At 47.7% G+C, this 23,762-nt stretch overlaps 1 protein-coding gene across 3 annotated transcripts; it reads left to right on the forward strand.

Moving 5' to 3' along the window:
* Window positions 1-1,382: 1,382 nt before the first annotated feature.
* On the forward strand, window positions 1,383-21,912 carry SMARCE1 (SWI/SNF related BAF chromatin remodeling complex subunit E1). Of its 3 annotated transcripts, XM_008271444.5 has the most exons (11): window positions 1,383-1,452; window positions 3,147-3,198; window positions 3,373-3,416; window positions 6,341-6,445; window positions 11,025-11,105; window positions 12,601-12,732; window positions 12,993-13,164; window positions 16,687-16,859; window positions 17,385-17,486; window positions 18,476-18,686; window positions 21,639-21,912. In XM_008271444.5, the coding sequence occupies exons 2-11, from the start codon at window positions 3,192-3,194 to the stop codon at window positions 21,845-21,847; spliced, it is 1,236 nt and encodes a 411-aa protein (XP_008269666.1). In that variant the 5' UTR covers window positions 1,383-1,452; window positions 3,147-3,191; the 3' UTR covers window positions 21,848-21,912. The 3 variants fall into 3 exon arrangements, with proteins under 3 accessions (XP_008269666.1, XP_008269667.1, XP_089173795.1); XM_008271445.5 differs by lacking the exon at window positions 6,341-6,445; XM_089317669.1 differs by lacking the exon at window positions 3,147-3,198.
* Window positions 21,913-23,762: the final 1,850 nt, after the last annotated feature.

Below are 23,762 nucleotides of genomic sequence, written 5' to 3' on the forward strand. Positions count from 1 at the left end.
GGTCCCTGGCTCCCCGGCAGCCAACACTGCAGCTTTAATTCAGAGGCCCCGCCCAGAACCCCAAAGGCAGAGGTCAAACCAGAACAGGTCCTGGGACCCCCGCCCAGGCCGTCCCCCGTGTCTTCCTCCCATCCTTTAATGCTTTCATATTGGAAAAGCAATTCCACAGCCGCCCCTCAAGCCCCTCTCCCTTCAGGCGCTCCCCCATTAGGCTCCTGAATTGCACTCTCTCCTATTCGCAGGGGAAGCCCCGGTATCAGCTGTCCCCAGCTCTGCAGGGACGCCCGTATAGGCCCCTGTTCCTGCTGGCTCGTCCCAGAGGGGCGCTAAGGACGGCTAAGAATAAGGCCCACCCCGTGCCCAAGTGAGTACCATTCGGGGGGTGCCCATTTGTTCATTCTCCCACCAGGGGCCTAAGACAGCACCCAAGGGTGTCCACAGCCCAGGAAGGGGCCACTCACTCCAGACGGTGAGCAAAGAGCCCCAATGACTTGGGGGGTAAGGGCCCTGGCTGGAGCAGGCCAGAGGGGGCTGCCGCGGTGCCCATGTCACGGGCATCGAGCTGGGCTCCAGACCCTCAGCGGTGACCGGCACTGCAAAGCTGACACACCTTCCTAAGGGCCAGATGGAAAGGCCTGGGGGTACAAGGGAAGGATTGTTGGGGGGGGGGGGGTGGCACTGCAAGAGGGCCTCCCGAGGGCACGGCTGAGCTGCATCCCAAACGGCACAGGAGTCTACGCAGCCGGCGAAGGCGGATCTGGGGCAGAGCCCAGCAGCAGGCACCCTCGGCGCTGCAAGGGCACACGAGGGCCCTCGCTCGGAAACCTGTGGCCAGCCAAAGCCCGTGCTGCTTCCCTCCAGGCCGAGTCCTCCGCGCCCGCGTCGTCCGCTCTGAGGAGCACGGGGAACACTCGTCCTGCCGCCCAGAGACGCGAGGGGAAGCGGGAGACCCGGCGCCGGGGGTCCCGCGGGGGCGGCCGCGGCCGGAGCCCGAGGCGCGCGCGGCCTCCCCCTGGAGCGGCTCCTGCGTCTCCCGGCCTCACGCGCGGAAGCCGAGGCCGCGGGCCTCGCCACCACGCCCTCGGGCAGGGCTCGGCACCTCCCGCCGCCGCCGCCGCTCGGACCCCTCACCGCCGCGGGAACCGGGCCTATCGCGATCTGGCCACCTCCGCCTTCCTCGCCGTGACGAATCGGCGCCCGACTGGGAAAGCATCCAAATCCGAGGAGCTTTGTGGAACGTACGGGGCCTGGAAAAAAATCCTTGGCTGTACTAAGCGTCGCCGCGTCCTCGGGAGCGGGTTATTTTTTTCCGAAGACAGTCGGTGGGGCCTGAGAAGAAATTGAGAAAAAGTGTGGAAAGTGCGAGCGCGGAAGCTCCGGACGTGAGGGGCGGGGCGTGCGCGGGACAAAGGGAAGCGAAGCCGGAGCTGCGGGCGCTTTTTCTGCCCGCGGGTGAGTGTTTCCTAGTGGGTCCGACCTGGTCGGGAGGGTGGCAGGTCGCGGTGCCTCCGTTCGGCGGGACCCCGGGTCCCCGGGGGTTGCTGGGGGTCAGGCTTTGCTGCGGGGCCGGAGCCGAGAGCCGGTGAGGCCTCCTTGAGGCCTAGCGGAGCGCGCGTGGGGAGGGAGTCCTCACTGGGGGCCTTCCTCAGGGGCAGGATGGCCCCTTCCGGCCACCCCGAACCCGGTCAGGGCGCCCACGCATACCCCGCTTTGGGGGAATTGCTGGTAAAGTGCATCCCCCGCGGCAGGCGTGGAGGAAGCGACCTCCGAGGCAGCCCTGAGGGGCGAGGCGAGCCCAGGGCCCTCAGCCCCGGAAGGGACCCCCGGCCCGGGGCCCTGGCCCCGAGGACCCGCGGGGCCGGCTTGGCGTGAGCGGACTTGGCCTGGGTGCGGACCCCAGCTCCTGCCGCTTCCTAGCGGCGTGGTTTCGAAGAGTTACTTTGAAGTCTGCAAGACTCCCTTTTCTGATCTGTAAAATGGGACAGCAGGGTTGCTCTCCTAAGCCTGTCCTGCCTTATTCCACAAATGCTTGCCGAGCGTCTGTGTAGGGCCAGGCCGCAGGGAGGGCGTCCGGGGGTGCACAGGGGCCCTGGCCCGCTCTGAGAGCCTGCGTTCCGGCGGGGGCGAGCAGTGTCTGTGAGTGTATCTTAGCGTGAAGCGCCCAGTGCAGGGAGCTGCTGGCTGTCCCGTCAGGGCTCCACACCGCAAGGCCTCCTGGATGCTGACAGCTCGCCGGCTGAGCAGCAAGGAAATTTGCAACAAAGTCAGAGGTTCCCGCCGGGCTTTAAAGGCAGAGGGGGAAAGCACCCTGGGCTCCGACCTGCACCCTGGTGCTGCAGGTAGCTCCTGCTTATCTCCCGTGAGGCTGGATGAAGGCGCTCCAGGATAGGAGTTTGTCTTCTTTCCAAAACACGGATTTTTTTTTTAAACCCCTCGGGACTGTTGATGTGAAGGACAAGCTCTGGCCCTACTGTGAGCAGGGAACCCTAGGACAACGTCTATCAGGAATCGCACTAGAGACGGATACGGTGACGAGAGCAGCACCCAGTCCAGCCATATTGGCAGATGTTTTGAAAAGCTACAGTAAGCAGTATCCTAGCTCTGCATGGGAGTGCAGATGAGGGAACAGTGAATTCAATGTATTTCCAGCGAGTCCGAAGCTATCTGCCGCTTTAAAAGAATGTGAAACGCATTTAGTATACCTGTTACCTTTTCCGCTGCCTTCGGGAATACAGAGCTGCCCTGTTCGAACAGAGGTTGCTAGACCAGAAGCCAGGTGGAACTGACCGGGCGCTGGCAGCATCCAGCAGGCCTTGTTGGTGTGGACAGGTGGCACAGCACAGTGTGTGACCACTGCCTTCCCAATTACCAAGTGTTCACCGTGCGAGAGGTGGGGCAGCTTAGGACAGAACCTGGGAGTATATTTCTGATACTTAAATATCCCAGGAACTTACTCGAGTCATTTAATTCTGATGACCCAGATGACTTACAAGGACTAGTAAAATACGCGCAAGGCTTGAGTACTGAGAGATAATGTAGTTTTACTCAAAAGTACCAATCAAACTGCCCTCTTTAGGGAAACATTCTCATGCTTGCTGAGTTTTGATTCTCTTTTTTTTTCCTTTTTTTCCTTTTTTTTATTTTAGTGTCTCAGATTCATTCTTAAGGAACTGAGAACTTAATCTTCCAAAATGTCAAGTAAGTTTCAATTTTTATATTTATCAATCTATGTTAATAAGAGACTAATGCCCTAGCAAGTGGGAATTCCAAAATACTCTCATTTTTTTCTTCAAAACAGGACCATTGGTAGTTTTGTTGCATAGTATTATATCTCAGTTGTTTACAAGAAGTTATTTATTTTCTTTCAAACAGAAAGACCATCTTATGCCCCACCTCCCACCCCAGCTCCTGCAACAGTAAGTTTTAATTTTCTTGTTAATGTAATAGCCGAGTCTGGCCTTGATACAAAAACCCAGATGTCTTCCAGTGACAGTCACTCAATCATCACAGTAACAGGATGAAAATTCAGCTAAAAAACAGACTTCCTTCTAAATAAAATAACTCTTTGCCTCTGATCTTGAACCAGCCCCAACATTTAAAGAAACATACTATGAAATTCCTACCTCCTATGCTGAATTTACTTGTTTTATTTTTTTTTTCTTAATGGGAAATAGTTAACAAGTTTAACACTTCTTTCTCAGAGTCTTTAAGTTGATATTGAGTGAGTGCTCATTCTGGCTTTTTTTTTTTAAACCTAACCTTCAGCTGGTTACATTTTTCTCTCCTTTCTTGTCTCTATATATAAAATTTCCATATTAAATCAAACAAAGCTCCTACTTCTATAACTACACTCATTGTAAATCTTTATTTTCAAGCTGTTCAAGTGAGGATTTCATTATCTGTGGGTCAGATTTTGCTATGGAATTTGACTCCACGCTGTGATTAGATTTGATTGGCTTGGGAATTGAGAATGTTTCAAAGTATCTGCCTGATAGCGGTGAACCGGCTTCTTCACCCAGCAAGCTCTGACCCAGCTTGGTCAGCATGTAAAATAGTTGCCCAACCCATGAAACAGATTCCACAGCAACTGTTAGGCCTCCCTGAAATGGCTTCCTTGTGGAGTTTTTTAGGGGGGAGGGGGTTGTCTGTGTTTTAAAAAACACTGTTAACATGACCATATTCTGCAGAAGCACTTCTGTAATAGCTGGTAGCCCTTCCTTCACACCCTACTACCTAAATTGCAGGCCAGGCTACTTTGCACTGCTAATTAGGTTCTTAGGTGATTTTGTTTTCTCCACTGGATTTTTTTTAACCCTCAGATGTGTGTTTTAGTTACATTTATCAACAGATTGTTTTTCCTTAGTGAGATGCTTTTAAAAGGAGATACTGTTTCATATCCTCTCAGTTCCATGTATACACTATACAGTCTCCAAAGTGAACTCCAGCAGATGAGAAAGTCCTGTGCTTGGTTTGTTTCCTTTCCTAAATCCAAGAACACTCCTGATAACCATCTCCATGGCACTTTGCTAGGGGCTGTACAGGTGGAAATGAACTGTTGAGATTCTGACCTCAGAGAGCTACTCTTGTACTTCAGCTTTGGAAATGGTACAATTATGATGCTTTAGTTTCAATTTTTTTAATTCCCTTATTTTTCTTAACATTATTACCTTATAATGTTGAACAGTGATTCTCATTGTTTGTACAACCTTTGAAGGTGTCATTTTGACATCAGTACTGCTTCTAGCAGTGTATAATATCTTGAAGACAAACTTGAATTTTTGAGATTAAAATATTTCAAAAGCCAAGTGTCTCCTTAAGACTTCTCACATATAGAAAGGGATTTTTTGTTAACCTTTCTCTAGTCATATTTCTGTACCATTATAATTTCACATTGACACACAACATATAGAAGACTAGGAATAAGAACATCCTGAAAGAATGGATGCTAAATGAATTACTCTCCTTCCTTCCCCCCCATTACTGCTGTCACCACCCTCACCACCACCTCTGCCATCACCCAGTATACCACTCCGAGGAATAGACACCTCTCTGTGCCTCTTATACTTCATCTGTGTTTTGCCTGCTTCAATATGCTTAATTTGCGTCTTCTCTAACTATGTAGACTAGAAATTGCTCAGTTGTATCAAATGTGATAATTGCTTGAGTGTCTTTGGGACACTAAGGATATGTTCAGCCGCATGCTTAGGAAGTTGTGTTCATTTCGTAATAGCTGTAGCTTAGTCGGGATGCGTTGTGTATTTTGCATTATACAATTCAGGACTGACATTGCTAATTGCCTATAAAAATGAAATTACTGTCACTTGTTTTTAACTAAGTTTCATTAGGTAACATACTTTGAGTCTCTACTTGCTACGTTATTTTTATGCATTATGCCTTGATTTTCATGAACGTTGGATGTCGTTGTGTTAACCACGCGGCCTCTGCTATGCTAGAGCCCGTTTGTAATTGCATCAACATATAAATTCACAAAAACAAGAACTCTGTTGCTGCAGTGTGCACTTGTGTTTTTAAAAAGGGCAAGAGCTATCAGGAAACTAGATGAAAAAGAAAGTTCAAGTCAACTAAAAAGGTAGTTCACGTTAAGGCCAAACACAGAAATTATTCATGATTGATTTATGGAAGATGGATCAAAGAAGAGGTGGAAGAGAAGCTTACGAAAGAATGACTGGGTTCAAGAGATGAGCTAGTGCCCCCAGAACGAGATCCATGCATTTCTTACCAGTCTTTGTTTGAAATCATGTATGTGGCATCCGTGGAATCCAACATTTTTTTTTTTCTATTGACAACTCCTGGCTTCCTGATTTGAGTCTCTTCTCATTTCACACATTATATAAAATGACTTAAAATTGTCCAAAAGCAGATCCATTTCTTGTTTTTACTTGTTTTGGTAGATGACTACATTGGTGGCATCCACATAGCTGTCGAATAAATTGTGTTTTGTTTTGCATGTAGTGTTATCACACTTCAGGCCTTCCTCTCTCAGGCATCATATATGTCACTGGGTTGTTGCATCACACTGTGGAACACGAGTTTGAAACACTGAAGTCTGTTGCTTGTCGCAAAATACAAGCCGCATGAGTTTACACTCAGACACCCCAAGCCCCCGCAGAAAAGGACAAAACAAACACTGACAGGCTGGTTTCCCAATGAAAGAAAGATTTAATCTCCTCAGTGTAAGAGAAAAACAATTACAACACATCATTGCTTGTTTAAATTCAGGTTGCTTTTGCATGCCATAAGCAGATCATTTTTCATTTCTGTGTTTTCCTCGTTTGAGCTCATTTCTCATTCGTGTTTTTGTCTCATTTGTTTCCATCAGCAAATGCCCAGCACACCAGGGTTTGTGGGATACAATCCATACAGTCATCTCGCCTACAACAACTACAGGCTGGGAGGGAACCCGGGCACCAACAGCCGGGTCACGGTAGGAGAATCAACTATTACAGCATCCGGCAAACAACTGGAATTGACCAGAAATGCCTTCAGTTAGGTCCTTTTGAATCAAAAGCACAGCCATTAAAAAAAATTTTTAACCTGGCTTTTCAGCTATTTTCAACATTCATGGTACAGCCTTACACTGAAAAAGTAGATCTGGATATGTATATGGCAGAAGAAAAAGCTCCATTCTCTTTGGTGGTCGGTAGGCTTACGCCTGGGGCACTCACTGCTTATGCCGTATGTAGACACTGGGAGTTTCTTATGGTTAAAACAGGCTTTTTGAAATGAAGCCTATCTGTATTCTAAGGTAACGAGCGGCTCTCAGGGATCCAGCTTCTTAGGATGAGCCAAGCTTTCAGACCTGGCCGTTCAGGACTAGAAAGCTTTTGGCTGGCCTAGCAGTTTGAATTGCTGCACATAATTATTTGTCTTTTGGATTTAGAATAGTTGACTATCTAACAGCCTTATTTCTGCAATTCAGAAGAGAAAGACTTTAATGTCACCTCAACGAATGGCAGAATGAACGTTGAAAGAATTGATCTGAATTATCAGGCCACACATGCACACCCAGAAGTGCATTTCTAACTCGTATGAGGAGTGTGGTTTCTGAAACCTTATATGTTTCATTTAAGTAATCAACTTAAAAAATCAAAATTGAGAATTATTTTAAACTCCATTCAAAACTCCATTTAATACCAAAAACCAAATAACTGTAAAAATGACTTGTTGAAAATAAATGAATAAAAATAAATCCAAAAGTCAAATACCTATGTACACTTGAATGTGATGTTGGTAAGAATTTGTACAACTCAGAATGGCTGTAAACTGTGGATACCTGGTTTCCAATTTCTGTGTTCACAAGTAATAGTAAGTGCCTTCAGTAATGTCACTTCAAAAAGCCCTCTCACCCTGTAGTCAATCAAGCTATAGCCAAAAGCTGTAACTGTCAAATTTGGTGTCATTTTTGGTAAGCATATTGCTTAGCTTGATAGGTTTTGTTTGTCTAAAGTTTTCATTGTTTTTGCATAATTTGTACTTCATAAGCATATCAAGTATGTTATGTACTGTGCATATTTCATGGTATCAAAATAATTCTGACTGTGTATGTATGCATTTCACAATGTATATCAGTACATGTTTTTCCTTGACCTAAATGTGTTGTTCCACAAGGTATACAGGAGGCAAGGTTTTCAAATGATAAAGAACATTTTACTTTGAACAACAGAATCTGTTTTGGATCATCCGTGTTAATGCAGAAATTTATTCATGGGCAATAAACCAGAGAATGATTAAATTCTATACAGTCAGCTCTTGATTATCTACATTAATAGAATAGAAGTGCTCACTATAATATGAGGAAATTTACTTTTGGCTGTGTCAGCATTTCTCTTTGACTTGGATGCAGCTGTGGGGGCTGTCCATGAGTAGAGTGAGATCATGTGATGCAGGCACTTGGGAAGGGTGGGCGCCATCTCTGGACCTGGGTCCATCATCTCCTGTTCCTTCTGGGCAGTGGAAGAGCCCAGCGTGTGGAGTGGGCGCCAGCTTCGGAGTAGATGAGCATAGGACGGTTGCTGGGGTGTGTGTGTGTAATCGTCTTCTTAGCACTGAGTGCAGTACAATCAAAGGGCCTGGAAAAGTGTGGATGTTCTACACTACTCAGTTATGTTAGAACTCCGTAGCTGTGATTTTGACATTAGACAAGTGTTTTTAAGGTGGCGGCAGTTATATTTTACTCTGGGTGGGGGCTTGTGTTTGCATTGGCTGTGACTTGAAGGAATGACAGTGAAGCCCTGGGAGGGAGCTCCTGTAAGCCGTGCAGGGCCCTGGGTTTCCCTCAAGGCTGCAGTGCAGGAGACAGAAGCTTTCTGTAGCAGGGGAGACCTTTCCGAGGGCTTACTGAGGAATCCACGTTCTAGTCAGTTCTTCATTCAGATAATGGTTAGTGTTCTCTTCAAGAACAGGTGTGAAAGCAGATCGAGACAGAACATTGTAAACAGCGGATTTCTGTGCTTTCATGGAATTTCTATCCTAGGAGGGAACCCTTCAATAAAACCTTACCAGAGAAACAACTGAGAATTGAGAAAGAAACAGCAACAAAACCTAAGTAGCCAAGATAAATTTCACAAAATTGTAGACTTTATTCGAAGGAGATGTCCTAAGACCTTATTCTTAGGAAAGCACTGTTTTAACATGCTGAATTATTTGTTTTCCCCCCTTATCTTAATTGGAAGCAGAAGATTTTTTTAGAGAGTTGCTGCTAGAGGTGGGTTTCTTGATGGCAACCGAGAAAGAGATTTAAAAAGCAAACCCACATTTCGAAGCGCAAGCCCCCAGCCGTTTAGTAAAAACCAACAGCAACTTTGACGCCTGGAACAGAGGGTACAGCACAGCTGTGGTCATTTCTAGTTGGCTGTTTGCAAGAAAAGGTTAAAGTGTGTTCAGTGCAAACTGGTTTCTTAAGACATCGTAGAAAGATGTCTGTCTGGGGTGTTAAATACACTGGAGGTGTTCAGGGAGCTAAGTTTTTAGTGGGAGGTTTGGGGCGAGGTGGTTGTTGGTTTTTGTGTTTGCAAGCAGACAGTGTAATGAAAACATGGTCTCAGTGTGTAGATGATGCATGCACCTTTCTTTGGGAACAGGTGGATGGGGAGGTACAAGCAAACCCATTAATGCTATAAAATGTAATTGCTTGGAAAATATCAACAAATGTTACTACATCAAGTTTTTAAGCTGTTTTAATTCATCCTCAAACTTGAAAGTATAGGCATTTCGGAGTTCTTTACCTCTTCAGCATATTAAAGCAGTGTTAGGAATAGTCTGCCACCTTTGACCATGGCATGGTTCCGACTTGACTGTAACCACTGCACGGTCTGCTCAGTCTGTGTGGCAAGGAATTGGCAACGCTCTCTGTGAGGAAGCACACGCGCTGATGTAACCGAGGTGAACAGCTGCCATCCCCTGTGGCTCACCTCCCTCCATGCATGAGGTGTAGCAATGCACAGGAAGAGACACTGCTCCACGTGAGACGAATCCACGTTACTGGGGAGCAGCAAAGGGAGGGGCGCTGTGGTAGGAGAGGAGCAGTTCTTGATGGCAGTGAGAAGTGTGGTTCTGATGGGGTCCCACCTCCAGGTGGGGGCGGCCTCGGAGCTTGATCGCAGCAGCTGCGGCAGGAGGGAGGACGCACGTCACTGTGGTGTCTTGCCAGGACCCAGCCCCTCTTTTGGTAATTAGGATAAAGCCTGTACTTCTTCCCCCCGGCCTGGTGTCAGGGTCTCCCCCAAATTTAGATGTTAAACATCACTCAGCATGGTTTTTCTTATTCTGGGTCCTTACTCCAGTGTGATCATGTGTGTTGAGACTAGAGGTTCAAAAATGGGCACCCTTGAGTAGCAATATCTGGGCACCCAGCAGAGGCCTAGCCCATAGCCCGTATCTAAAGCCCACACTTGTCTCTCTGTCCCCTTCCTTTTTAAAATTTTTTTTCCTCTCTCACTGTTTTCCTTAACTTTTTAGAAAATATCCTTTGTCTCCCCTCCCTCTCTCTTCTCTCCTTTTTCCTCCTGTACATCATGTCTTCCCTTTTATTCTTCTATCTCTTCCCACAAAACCAAAAAGTGTTTAGTGGAATGGAGTTTCTTGACACAGTGATGCAAAAATTGCATCATCTGGCCCATGCCTGCAGTCCTGCCTTCCTTGCTCTGGACAAAGAAAGGGGCGATTCCAGTTCCTACTTCTTTATCTCCTTCATAAGAAAACTACTGGGTAACAGGCCTGAACCTTAAGAGAAATAAAATCTCTGCTGGTCATAGTAAGGGAGATAACACCTCTCTCTCCCCCCCCTCCCCCTCTCCCCCCTCTACCCCCCTCTCCCCCTCTCTCCCCCTCCCTCTCCCCCTCCCCCTCTCTCCCCCTCTCTCCCCCTCCCTCTCCCCCTCTCTCTCCGTCTCTCCCCCTCTCTCCCCCCCTCCCCCTCTCCCTCCCTCTCCTCCTCTCTCCCCCTCTCTCTCTTTCCCTCCCTCCCTCCCTCCCTTCCTTCCCTGGTCTTGGAGCTAGGAAAGTAGATTTTGTTGTTGCTGTGGGTGTGCTCCCCTGAGGTAGTACCTGCAGATGCAGGGTGCCCTCTACAGTGTGCATGGTAAGTGCTGAGGGTTCAGATTCTGCTGCAGATAATCAAGTGTTGACTGTATGTATTATGGGAATTGAACAAAATAAAAGGGAGCCAGGTAATGTCCTAAATGTGAGGTGCTTGATTTATAACCATATATTTTCTATGTATGGATTATTACGTAATATGTTGTTTGTTCTTACAGCAGGTTGTCAAAACAGTGGCACTCAATTGCTAAGTAAAGCCTTAAGAATTATGTGCTTAAAGTCATTTTCCTTTGATGTGAACATTTCTGAATTTGCAGTGATAGCTATTTTCAGTGGAGAAAATATAAGAATCTTGTGTCGGTGGACGAGTAGAAGAAAGACGCATTAGAATTTTTTAAGGGACTCTTTTCAGTTTGCTGGTGAACTCTTTGCAGCTGAATAATGAATGCATTTTAACTCTTTTGTAGGCATCCTCTGGTATTACGATTCCAAAGCCCCCAAAGCCACCAGATAAGCCGCTGATGCCCTACATGAGGTACAGCCGAAAGGTAGGCACCCGGCCCCGGGCGGGGTTAGGACTGCCACTGCTGCTCCCTTGTCTCCCATCCAGCATCAGATTGACGTAGCCCCTGCGGGTGTGCACAGTCAGAGGGCAGGATGAAAGCCGGTAGCTGTTAACAAGACTCATCGTGATTTTGGAATTCCAGATCAAAAACCCTAGAGGAGCATGATTTAGTCAGCTTTTAAGATCCTTAGGATAGAATGTTCTGCAGATACAAAAATAATGTCTTTTGAGAATATTATTTAATGGCATGAGAAAAATGTTAAATGAAAAAAGGAATATAAGATTACATGTGTTAATATCTTATTCCTATGAAAATAGTAGCAACCACTTCTTATTTTGAAGGGGATAAAGCCTGGAGGACAGTGGTTATCTCTAGGCAATAAGCTTATGATTGCTTTTGTTTTCTTTATATTTCTTTGAGTTTTTTAACGTTTTGCTAAACCTATATTACTCTCAAATAAAAAATAGAGCCAGTCTCTATTAAAGAGAAGAGTATTTTAGCCACTATTTAAAAGTTTTAAAATTTTGGGTCATAATTACAAATTTTTAATAATATATATTCTGCAAAATAACCAGTTTCCTTCTTTTTTTTTAAGATTTTATTTATTTGTTTGAGAAGTAGAGTTAGAGAGATAAAAGTCCTCATCTGCTGGTATACTCCCCAAATGGCCACAACAGCCAGAGCTGGGACAATCTGAAGCCAGGAGCCTCCTTCGGCTCTCCCACACAGGTGCAGGGGCCCAAGGACTTGGCCATCTTCCACTGCTTTCCCAGGCCATAGTAGAGAGCTGGATTGGAAGTGGAGCAGCTGGGACTTGAACCAGAGCCCATATGGGATGCCGGCACAGCGCCAGCCCCACCAGTTCCCTTCTAAACACACTTTTAGAGACATCAGCTATGTTGCTGAGTTAATTCATCTTAAATGTCTACAGTGATTGGAGATATTCTTGTCCTATCAAACTGAAAAATGTATTAGTGAAGTTGAGAAGAAATCCATCAAGGGGTGGGCATTTGGCCTGGCAGATACCATATTGCTTGGAGTGCTCACACCCATTGTGGGGTTCCTGGGCTCCTGACTCCAGTTTCCTACAGTTGCTTGCCCTGGGAGGCAGCTCGAGTAGTTGGGTCCCTGCCGCCTGTGGGTGCCTTGGATAGAGCTCCTGGTTCCCAGCAGCAGCCTGGCCAGCCTCAGCTTTGCAGGCATTTGGGAAGTAGCCAGCAGATGGGAGCTCTATCTCTGCTTCTCTGCCTCTCAAATAAATACAATCGATTGATTGTTAAGACACTTCGCGAGGTACTGATGACACAAGATTGGCCAGCTGCTGATAATTGTTGAAGCAGGCTGATGAGTACATAGGAATTTGATACTTTCCTCTCTGCTTTTGTTTATGTTTGAAAGTTTACACATTTAAAAATATTTTTAAGAGATCTGTGTATTTAGGTATCAATATTGAAATTTTTATGTTTTACTTTTTAAGGTCTGGGACCAAGTAAAGGCTTCCAACCCTGACCTGAAGTTGTGGGAGATTGGAAAGATTATTGGTGGCATGTGGCGAGATCTCACTGATGAAGAGAAACAAGAATATTTAAACGAATACGAAGCAGAAAAGGTAGGTAGGGATGTCATGTGTAAGTGTTGGCTTATTTATAAAAGAAACCTAAGATCTGATGAGAAACTGAGACTTCCTGAGCTTCTGTATGCCTGAGTGAAGTCACCTAATTTTCCTAGACCTCATACCCTTTGTAGAAAGGAGATGATATCCGCAGCCCCCTGCTCGCATCAGATCTTCGGTATTCAGATGAGGTGACACAGGGTACAGTGTAACCTGCAGAATGCTGGTGACAAATCTGGGGAACGTTTGCATTTCAGATAGAGTACAATGAATCCATGAAGGCGTATCACAACTCCCCCGCGTACCTGGCTTACATCAATGCGAAGAGCCGTGCAGAAGCTGCCTTAGAGGAGGAGAGTCGGCAGAGACAGTCTCGCATGGAGAAGGGGGAGCCTTACATGAGCATCCAGCCTGCGGAGGACCCAGACGGTAAAGAGGCTGCACTTCTCTGAGAGTTAAAACGGGAGAAGTCTCTTAAATAGAAGTTTTTATTTCTTGCCTTAAACAGAAAACAAAGCGTAATTTAAGTAGCATTCCAGTATCCTGGTTATTTTGAGTAAGGCTTGTATGTGAATCTCCCCAAGAAAAGCAAATAGCCGTTTCAGTGCGGAAAATAGCAAAACCTATTTACTGTGGATGAAGATGTTTTCCTCAGAACGCATGAAAGGTTTGAGCTGCAATCAGGATGGTGCCTCAACTGCCTTTAAAAACTAAGTGTCTTATAGTTGCACCCTGCATTCTCTAAATTAAAGCCTCCTAGGGGAGAAAGTGAGTGAGTGGGCAGCAGCATAGAATTCCCTTCCCAGTGATCCAGAAGCCCAGCAAGAGTTTGTATGCACGGCTGCATCACGAGCAGCGCCCGAGGGCACCCCTGGGCAGACCGTGTGCCCCGACATACCGCGGAGCTGGGCACTGGGACTGCAGGCAGAGACAGCAGAGCTGCAGCCGGGCAGAGCCCCGGAGACAGCCGCCTCGCCGAGCGCACTCGTCCACACACCCGGTGTGCTGTGGGAGCACCAGTGTTTTCTCTGAGAGCTGCGTGATGTGGAAAGGGTTGGAGGCATCAGCTGTAAGCAACAAAAAATCAAGAAAATAATTTGGTAAGGTAGCAGTAACAAAGAGGAAGCTTGTAACAACTTTAAAGAAGATACCCCTGAAGGAAGAAGTAATAATTCCACCTAAAGAGGTGAATAAATTGATACACTGAAGAGAAGGGGGAAAAGATGTTTTAAAAGAATGGGGGGGTGGGGGCGCTGTGGTGTAGCAAGGAATGCTGCTGCCACCTGTAGAGCCGGCATCCCATATGGGCACCAGTTCGGGACCCAGCTGCTCCTCCTCCAATCCAGCTCTCTGCTATGGCCTGGGAAAGCAGTAGAAGATGGCCTGAGTGCTTGGGCCCCTGCATCCACGTGGGAGACCCAGAGGAGGCTCCTGGCTCCTGGCTTTGGATCAGTGCAGCTCCAGCTGTTGCAACCAATTGGGGAGTGAACCAGCAGATGGAAGACCTCTCTCTCTCTCTGCCTCTCCTCTCTCTGCCTAACTCTGACTTTCAAATAAGTAAATAAATCTTTAAAAGAATGAACGGGTGAGGGGAGAGAGGGCCTGGAGTTTACTGTGGCGCAGACAGGTTAAAGCCCTGGCCTGCAGCACCAGCATCCCATATGGGCCCTAGTTGGAGTTCTGGCTGCTCCACTTCCAGTCCAAATCTCTAGTGCTACATCTGGGAAAGCAGTGGAGGATGGCCCAGTTGCTTGGGCTCCTGCACCCACATGGGAGTCCCAGATGGAGTTCCTGGCTCCTGGCTTTTGGCTTTGCCTGGCCCACCTCCAGCCCTGTGGCCATTTGAGGAGTGAACCAACAGATGGAAGACCTCTCTCTGTGTGTCTCTACCTCTCTGAGTGGTAAGCAAAATCATCAGTGCTAAAGACACAGTGGCATAGCCAGACCTTGGTCATTCCAGTGGGATGATAACTTCAAGAGAAGCATACAGCTCTGAGAGCCAGAAGATCAAGTCAGAAGATGATGACATTGTGAGGACGGAAGGCACAAGGAATCAAAGGCAGAAGAGGAAAACCATTCTATTGAGTGAGAGGTGGCAGCGTGAACATGAAGACTGCAGAGAGCCGCTCAGGAGCAGCCTCAAGCCCTCCGTGTTTGGGTGTAGGACAAGAACTGGAGGCTCTTAGGAAGGCAAGACGGGAGGTGGTAAGATTTCTGTGGAAGAGTGACTTTAGGCATTGGGCCGCAAGTGAGTGGAAAGAGGAGGCCTTGGAAGGCAGAAATGGACTTGACAACGAGAAAGGTGGTGCCCGCACAAGCGTGACAGCTGCTGCCATCTGTCAGAGATCTCCAGGACATGGGGCAGCTGGGGCTTCCTGAGAGGAACAGCTGCTGGGTGAGGTGGCGCCTGGAAAGGATGAGCAGACACTGAGCTACAGGAAAGACAGGTCCAGACGCAGACTCCATTCCCCTCCCTGTCCAGCGCTGTGGCCGTGTAAATACCAACAAGAAGATCACTTAGATGGAGGCGGCACCCATGCACCATAAATGACCTTGCACCTGAAAAGGTTCTTTTTGTAAAGAAGAGTTGTTTAAAGCTGCATCTCTTAGCCTAGCAGTTTGATTTTAGAAGTACTTTTTTTTTTCTTTTGCAGAGACAGAGTTATAGACACAGAGAGACAGAGAGAAAGGTCTTTCTTCCATTGGTTCACCCCCAAAATGGCCGCTAGGACCAGCGCGCTGCGCCAATCCAAAGCCAGAAACCAGGTGCTTCTCCTGGTCTCCCATGCGGGTGCAGGGCCCAAGCACTTGGGCCATCCTCCACTGCACTCCCTGGACACAGCAGAGAGCTGGCCTGGAAGAGGGGCAACCGGGACAGAATCCGGAGCCCCAACCGAGACTAAAACCCGGGGTGCCAGTGCCACAGGCAGAGGATTAGCCTAGTGAGTCGCGGCGCCGGCCTAGAAGTACATATTCTAAAGCAATTGCTCAGAGGAAACAGGGTTTTCTGCATGTTTTAGTTTTGTTTTACTTTTTGCAAACATGATTTTTAGCTGTGAAGTTTATGATGAAGAGGGTTTTGCGACAGACGCCGAGGGACGGGGTGCTGAACTAGGACATGGCAGCCCTGCAGGCCGCTCAGCGGGGCTTCCTGACGTGGGAGGCAGGTGGTTGGTGAGCAGCTAGTTTTAATGTGTGTCATTTAAGAGCAAGCTCTGCTTGATGTAAGTGAGCAAATAACGTAAAAAAAAAAAAGGTGATCGAGCAAAGGCTAAAATTAAGGAAACCGTGTTGAATAGCATTAAAAATCCTAGAAAAGGCATAGACCCCAGACCCATACTCTGTATACAAACCTGGGTGATGCTGTTACACCCCAACAACCATCTGAGTTGTGTGAACAGACAAACATTCTTTTTCTAAAATTATGTCAGGGCCTTAATTGTTTTGTGATAAAATGTAAATGCTGTCTAGGAAACTGATTATTGTTAGAGATAATGTTTTCTCAATAGGGATGAGTTAACTCTAGGCTAAGTTAGTTCTGCAAATGGGTATTTTCATTACTTTAATATTACAGTGCTACAGGGACAAAGACAGCGCCCAGTTCGTACGTTGTCCATCAGCTGTGAAATGAGGCAGTTAGCAGAGTTTCTGTTACTGCCGCCAGCACGGCCTTCGCCTTGACGCCGGGGCCTGGGGAGGAAAGGTCAGACCTCGCTGTGCTTCAGGCAGATCCTTCTCTGACACGGCATCGCTCGGTGACCTTGTGAGAAAAGCCAGTGCCATGGCCAAGGAGCACGTTACGTCCTGTGTGGATTTTTTTATCCAGTGAGTGCTCCAGTGCTCCCAGGATGCTTGGACCCACTTGTTAGGCCATGAGGGCCAGGCCTCCTTAGTAAGTAAGTGCTAACATTGTTACACCCTTCTGATTCCCAGAATGTCTCGTTCTTCCAGATTATGATGATGGCTTTTCAATGAAGCACACAGCCACCGCCCGGTTCCAGAGAAACCACCGCCTCATCAGTGAGATCCTTAGTGAGAGTGTGGTGCCTGACGTCCGGTCAGTGGTCACGACAGCTAGGATGCAGGTCCTTAAACGACAGGTCCAGTCCTTAATGGTCCATCAGGTAAAGTCATAAAGTCACGAGCACTCATTGTGATGAAGTGGGCCTGTGCCACCTGTCCCAGGAGGCGTGATTCTTACACCGTGCGTGAATGTACCTGAGAACACCAGGCTAAGCTGTTCTGATTTAAGAGAGGGGTTAAGGGGCAGTGGACCTTGCTCCGAGGTTGGATGTTTGTTTTTAAATGGTAACACAGAGCCTTGGAAAGTACATCTGCTAATACGTGTGAACTCACAGGCTTGGAGATTCACTTTACTGCCTGGTGTTGTCTCTGAAGAAGTTGCCCAGGCCCGGAACAGTGTTCTTTGACATGGACTCATTAATCATAGTCCTTTCTTTGGTGCTGCATCTTGGTCTTTAAAGTCTTTGCTAGAGTTGTGTAATAGATGCTTTAAGATAAAAATGCTAAACACCCTTTGTCACACTTTTGAAAGTGTGAACCATTAGAGAGGGAGACGTGTTATCTGTCTGAACTCTGTGTTCGAGGAAATAGCTAAGTAGTGACAAGGCCTGCTCCATGTCTTCCAGCGAAAACTAGAAGCTGAGCTTCTTCAAATAGAGGAGCGACACCAGGAAAAGAAGAGGAAGTTCCTGGAGAGCACAGATTCTTTTAACAATGAACTTAAAAGGGTATGCATTCAATGTGTTTTCAACAGGTCTGTCACTGAGTTTGTTAGTTTTTGCTCCTCCTACTTTTTCTAAAATAGTGTTTTTATTGAATGTTCTTCACTCTGAAAGAGATAATTTTGATATAGAGTCTGAAGACCCTTGCTTTATGAAAATTAATTCCATGTTCTGGCAAGACTGCAGTAGGTGTCACGTAACCTAGTACACATATTTTGACTACACTTGTGGGTGCTAGAGCACTCTTAGGTTTTAACATCCAGATGATCATGAATTTTTTTCATTTGATTGAAATTTATTCATTAAGTGCCTTCATTAGTTAGAATTTGCAGTTTGCACTTTGAATTGAAGTCAGTAAATCCAGTGTTTAGTCACCCGAACTAGAAACTGCAGGCCTGGTGTGTAACCCAGCACTTAGGGCATTGCCTCCGCACACATTCTGTGCGTGATGTCCCAGCTGCTGGAGTGACTTCCCTTTCCTGTGCACATAAGAGTTTTAGAGAGCACCCAGAACCACATTTTTTCCATGTCTATACCTACATCTATCTATACGTATGTGCGTGAGGGTATTTCAGAAAGTACATGGAAAGACTGGGTGTCGTGGCGCAGCAGGTGACATCCCACATCAGAGCGCCAGTTCCAGTCCCAGCTGCTCCACTTCCAATCCAGCTCCTGTTAATGCGCCTGGAGAAGCAACGGATATTGGCCTGGCCCAGTCTGGCCCTGGCTGTTGCGGCCATTCAGAGAGTGAACCAACAATTGAAAAATCCCTCGTTCTCTCCCTCTGCCTCTCCTTCTAACACTATGCCTTTCATATAAATAAATAAAATTCTTAAAGTACATCAAAATTTATTTTTTAATTCTGTGTTTCTGAACTTTTTGAAATACCCACGTGTGATTGCGTAGGCAAGGAACACCCACTTTGAAATGATTTCTCTGGCTCAGAAATGATAAGGAAAGGGCATTACTAAAGTTCTCTCTTCTCTGACTGCTAGTTGTGCGGTTTGAAGGTAGAAGTGGATATGGAGAAGATCGCAGCTGAAATCGCGCAGGCGGAGGAGCAGGCCCGCAAAAGGCAAGAGGAGAGGGAGAAGGAGGCAGCGGAGCAAGCGGAGCGCGCCCAGGGCAGCGGCATTCCCGAGGAGGAGCACGCGGCCAGCAAAGCCGAGGACAAGAAGGACGACGAGAGCATTCCAATGGAGACGGGTACGCTGCCAGCCGCACCACAAGGGTCGGGCCGCGGCCGGTCTTTCCTTCCAAACACCCCCCCAAGGTCACGTGGTTCGTCCCATGTTCTTGGTCTCTGGTGGCTGCACTTGGAAGGTTGGGGTCACTGAAGAACGGCAGTGGAGGGTTGTCTGCTGTGTGGGATCAGAGGCCTTGGGGGTCCCCAGTCTGGCTTGGGAATACAAAGTGGAATGGGAGAGCAGTTGAGGGCACCGGCTCTGGAATGAGATCAGGTCTGGGACTGCGTACCTGCCGGCCAGCCCTACAGCTTGGGTGAGTTACTCCACTGCAGCCTTCTCAGTCGAAGCATCCTAGCAGCCGCCTGCAGAGATCTGCTCCTGGATCTGGTACGGAGCTAGCGTGCAGTATTTTAACTCTTAGTGCTAATACTGTTTAAGCAGTAGTTAGCACTTGTCAGAGTTACAGAGAGGCAGAAGCAGAGAAAGAGGTCTTCCATCTGCTGGTTCACCTCCCAGATGGCCTCAGCAGCCGGAGCTGGGCCTATCAGGAGCCAGGAGCTTCTTCCAGGTCTCCCATGCAGGTGCAGGGGCCCAAGAACTTGGGCCATCTTCTACTGCTTTCCCAGGCCACAGCAGAGAGCTAGATCGGAAGAGGAGCAGCCAGCTGGGGCCAGTGCTGTGGTGTAGAAGGTAAAGCCACTACCTGCAGTGCCGGCATCCTGGTTGGAAGAAGCTCCTGGCTCCTGGCTTCTGATTGGCACAGCTCCGGCCATTTGTGGCCAATTGGGGGTGCATCAGCAGATGGAAGGCCCCCCCCCTCTGTAACTCTGACTTTCAAATTAATAAATAAATCTTTAAAAAAAAAAAAAAAAGCAGAGCAGCCAGGACTCAAACCGGCACCCATATGGATGCCAGCACTGCAGGCGACGGATGTACCAGCTATGCCACAGTGCCAGCCCCCACAGTTACCACTCTTAAGACTGTCTTTGCTGTGTAGGACCACCTTCAGCAGAGTAGACCCTGCAGACCAAATCCTGCCTGCCCCCTGGTTTTCACCAATGGGTCTTTACTGGACACAGCCGCCCCATTGTCCCCATGTCGTCTGCGGCTGTGTGGCGGCGGCATGCACTGAGTTGCAGCAGAGCCTCCCTGGGCCACAAAGCTGGACACAGCCACCAGGTAGCCATCGCCAGAAGGTGACAGGCCCCAGCCTAGAAAAGTTTACTTCAGGGGCACTGATTGTCCTGGTAACAAATCTCTGGGGGTAACAAATAACATGGCCAACTTTGGTAAATTAGTCCGGCTTACATGGATTATTACTTCAAGTGTTGCGATTACCTCCCTTGTTGGCACTGCTTTGACCCTGCCTAGTGCCCCCTGTACACAGGCCTGAGCGGAAGGAAGGCATGGGAACAGCCAGGAGTTCCCTGCACGGGAGGCTCTGCAGCCGTACTTTGCATTAAGCTGACAGACGCCTGGGAAACACTTAATGGAACATAGATTTTTTTGAAAAAAAAAAAAAAATTATTTATTTGAAAGGCAGAAATACAGAGAGAGAAGGAGAGAGAGATCTTCATCTGCTGGTTCACTCCCTAAATGTCCAGGACTATGCCAGGCTCAAACCAGGAACCAGGAGCTTCCTCCAGGTCGCCCACGTGGGTGCAGGGGCCCAGGTGCATTAGCATGGGAGCCGGATCAGAAGTGGAGCAGCCGGGACTTGAACCTGGGCCGCGTTGCAGGCTTGGGCTTACCTGCCTTCTGCACCGCGGCACCAGCCCAGAATGTGGATCTCCAGGAGGTGTTTCTGAAAAGCTTGATTCACCAGATTAATGCTTGGGAGGGCTTTAAATGTTTATTTTTATTTATTTGAAGGGCAGAGAGAGATTTCTTCCTTTGATTTACTCCCAGATGCCCACAACAGCCAGGTCTGGGCCAGACTGAAGCCGGGGGCCAGGGTTCTGTCTGCATTTTGCGCACTAGGGCAGGGGCCCAGGTGCTCTTCGGGGGCCTGGTCTGCTGCCCACGGGTTGCACATTAGCAGGAGGTGGGAAGGGAAGCAGTGGCAGGGCTTGGTCCCAGCCCAGCTCCTGCCCAGTCGGGCCGTCCAAGCGGGCAGCTCCTGTTTGCCCTCCTTTCTGTTCCGTGCGAGCACCTTCAGCTCGGCACGTCGGGAGCATGAGCATTTTGTTGTGGTTAAAGCGAGAGTTTGAGAGTGAGGGTAAGGTTCTCTGCTCATGTTCCAGCTAGATAGGGCGCCCGGCCCCTGCCTGTTTGGTCATCTGTCAGTGAGCCGTGTCAAAACGCCTAGGGCTTCACTTGGGTTCTGGCTGTCTAGCTTCGAAGGAAAACTGAGGAAAATTATCAGGGACCGTTAGAGCAGAAACCTCGTGCTGTTGAACGTCTTGCAGAAGACAGCCCAGGACTTCTGTCTCGTGTCCGAGATTCCAGCCTCATTCTTCCCACGTCGGCTTGCTCCGCATTTAATCCAAAGCCCGCTCTGTCCAGCGGAAATACAATGGGAGTTACATACGTACTTAAAGTTTTCTACTAGTGACGTTTTTAAAAGTCAAGTCAGATGAAAGTATCTTTAACAGATAATTATGTATGTGTATTTTCTAAATAATACCATTCAATATGTAATCAACATTTTAAACAAAATTAACCTTTTTTACTTTTCTTGTATTCTAAGTCTTTGAAATCCTGTGTGTATTTTACACTTAGAGCACAGCTCAGTTCAGCAGCTTAATTTTCGTCAGAAGTAAGTTAATCTGTATTCACGTAGCAGAAATTTCTGGTTAGAGAGTGGCTTTCCACGCCCAGGATCATTCTGCACATGCTAGAAATTCCTCCGTAGCCCTGGCTCATCTCAGGCGCCTGTTACCTGCCCTCCTGGGCAGCACAGCCGCGTGCTGTCAGCGTGATGAGGGCCCGTGTGTGTCTGGAACTGACGGTGACACATGTGTGATTACAGAGGAGACGCACCTGGAAGAAACGACAGAGAGCCAGCAGAATGGCGAAGAAGGCACGTCCACTCCCGAGGACAAGGAGAGTGGGCAGGAGGGGGTCGACAGTCTGGCCGAGGAAGGAACCAGTGACAGTAACACCGGCTCGGAGAGCAACAGTGCCACGGTGGAGGAGCCGCCGACAGACCCCATACCGGAAGATGAGAAAAAAGAATAGATGTTGCCTTGTTTTATGTGTTCTAAATACTTTTTTAAATGAAAAAAAATGTTTTTTGGTTTTAATGGTGTTATGTGGTTTGTGTATTTTTTTCCTTGTCCATATCACACCACCAAAGGCTTTTTGGACCATTTAGCATCACGAGCCTAACGGCAGTCACCTTCCTTAGACGTTGAACATGGCTCTTTTCTTTGGATCTTGTTTCTAGCCCTCAACTACGGAAAGCCTCAGAATTTAGGTTAACTGAGAAAGCATTCGCCTCCTTTAGAAAATCATCCTTTGATGCTGCAGAGTCTACTCTACAAATGCCTTCCTACAGCTCACTTGGGTGCTTCCCTAAGCCATAGCTTTAACCCTCTCGGTCCTGGCAGCAGCCTCCCGAAAGCCCCCTCTCGTGTACTTCTGCAGAGAGCAGCTTCTTGATGCGATCATGGGTCCGTGTGTATTTGTTCTCACCCTTTTTATATTTAATCAACGTCCGACTCCAGGTGTGTGTGAAGGAGTGGCGTGCAGCCTGCAGCTGACTGCACGTGGGTCGTGTTGATCCCGGGAAGCTCCCAGGGTTGGAGTAGCTCCCAGCTCCTGAAGTAGTCGTTGCAGTGGACACGGCACACACGCTGTCTTTTTTTATATAATTGATATTGGATATGTTCTGGTAAACTTATCCTTATTGTATAGGGGGAAAATTACCTTTTTTTTTTTTTTAACCAGGTTTTCCAAAGACACAGTAGATCACAGAGCTTAATGGGTTGAGTGTATGTATTCTTGTTGTGGACTAAATAACTTTATACTGATGAGCCCATTCCAGAGGAAAAACAGCTCAGAATTAAGTTTATCCACTTGAAATTGTCTTAACAATAATGAAAACATTCAGAACCTCAAGGCTCGGGATCCCATAGATTAGAGCCTGCCTTTTTGATAAACTTCGTAAAGTCTTGGAGACTAGAAGCAAGATAGTTTGTGACGCATATACTTCCCAAAAACTAGAATAGATTTTTACTGAATAGCAGTATATCTGATGCTATATGTTTCTTAAAGGTCCAAATGTAATAAAAATATGAAAAAAAGTCTCAAGTGTGTTTAATGCACTAAATGTTCGTATGCCAGTCTAGCACACGGTTTGGCTTCTGTAAGATGGTAGCAGTATGCAGTGGCCGCTCACAGCATACTGGGGCCCTGGTCCCACCCAAGAGTCTCTGTAAATGCCTGTGATGAGAAGTTCGTTCCTACCAGACACTCAGGAAAATCAGTTTCCTTCCATTACAGTCATGTCACATAGGGAGGTTGGTCTGACCCCACAAAGGGATAATTTCCCACATTAATATTTGAGGAATATGAAAGATCAATCCACTGCTTCACTCCCCAAGTTCCTGACACGGCTAAGCTGGGCCAGGTCAAAGCCAGGAGCCCAGAACTCCCATCTGGGCTTCCCACATGGGGGGCAGGGACCCAAGTACTTGAGCCACCATCTGCTGCCTCCCAGGGTGTGAATTAGAACCAGAAGCAGAGCTGTGACTCGAACCCAGACACCTTAATGTGGGATGCAGGTGTCCCAAGTGGCCTCAAACACCTGCCCCCAAATGCATAAACTGTAAGGGCTTAAGTTGTATTAATTTCTTTTTTTAAAAAGATTTATTTTTATTTATTTGAAAGAGAGGTAGAGACTGAGATCTTCCATCCGCTGGTTCACTCCCCAGATGGCTGCAACAGCCAGAGCTGCGGCAATCCAAAGCCAGGAGCCAGGAGCTTCTTCCGGGTCTCCCATGTGGGTACAGGGGCCCAAGCACTTGGGCCATCTTCTGCTATCCCAGGCCATAGCAGAGAGCTAGATTGGAAGAGGAGCAGCTAGGACTAAAACCGGCGCCCAAACGGGATGCCAGTGCTTCAGGCCAGGACTTTAACCTGCTGTGCCACA

The sequence above is a fragment of the Oryctolagus cuniculus genome, chromosome 17 (assembly GCF_051225735.1).
Source record: "Oryctolagus cuniculus isolate XC-2025 breed Fujian yellow rabbit chromosome 17, ASM5122573v1, whole genome shotgun sequence".
NCBI lineage: Eukaryota > Metazoa > Chordata > Mammalia > Lagomorpha > Leporidae > Oryctolagus > Oryctolagus cuniculus.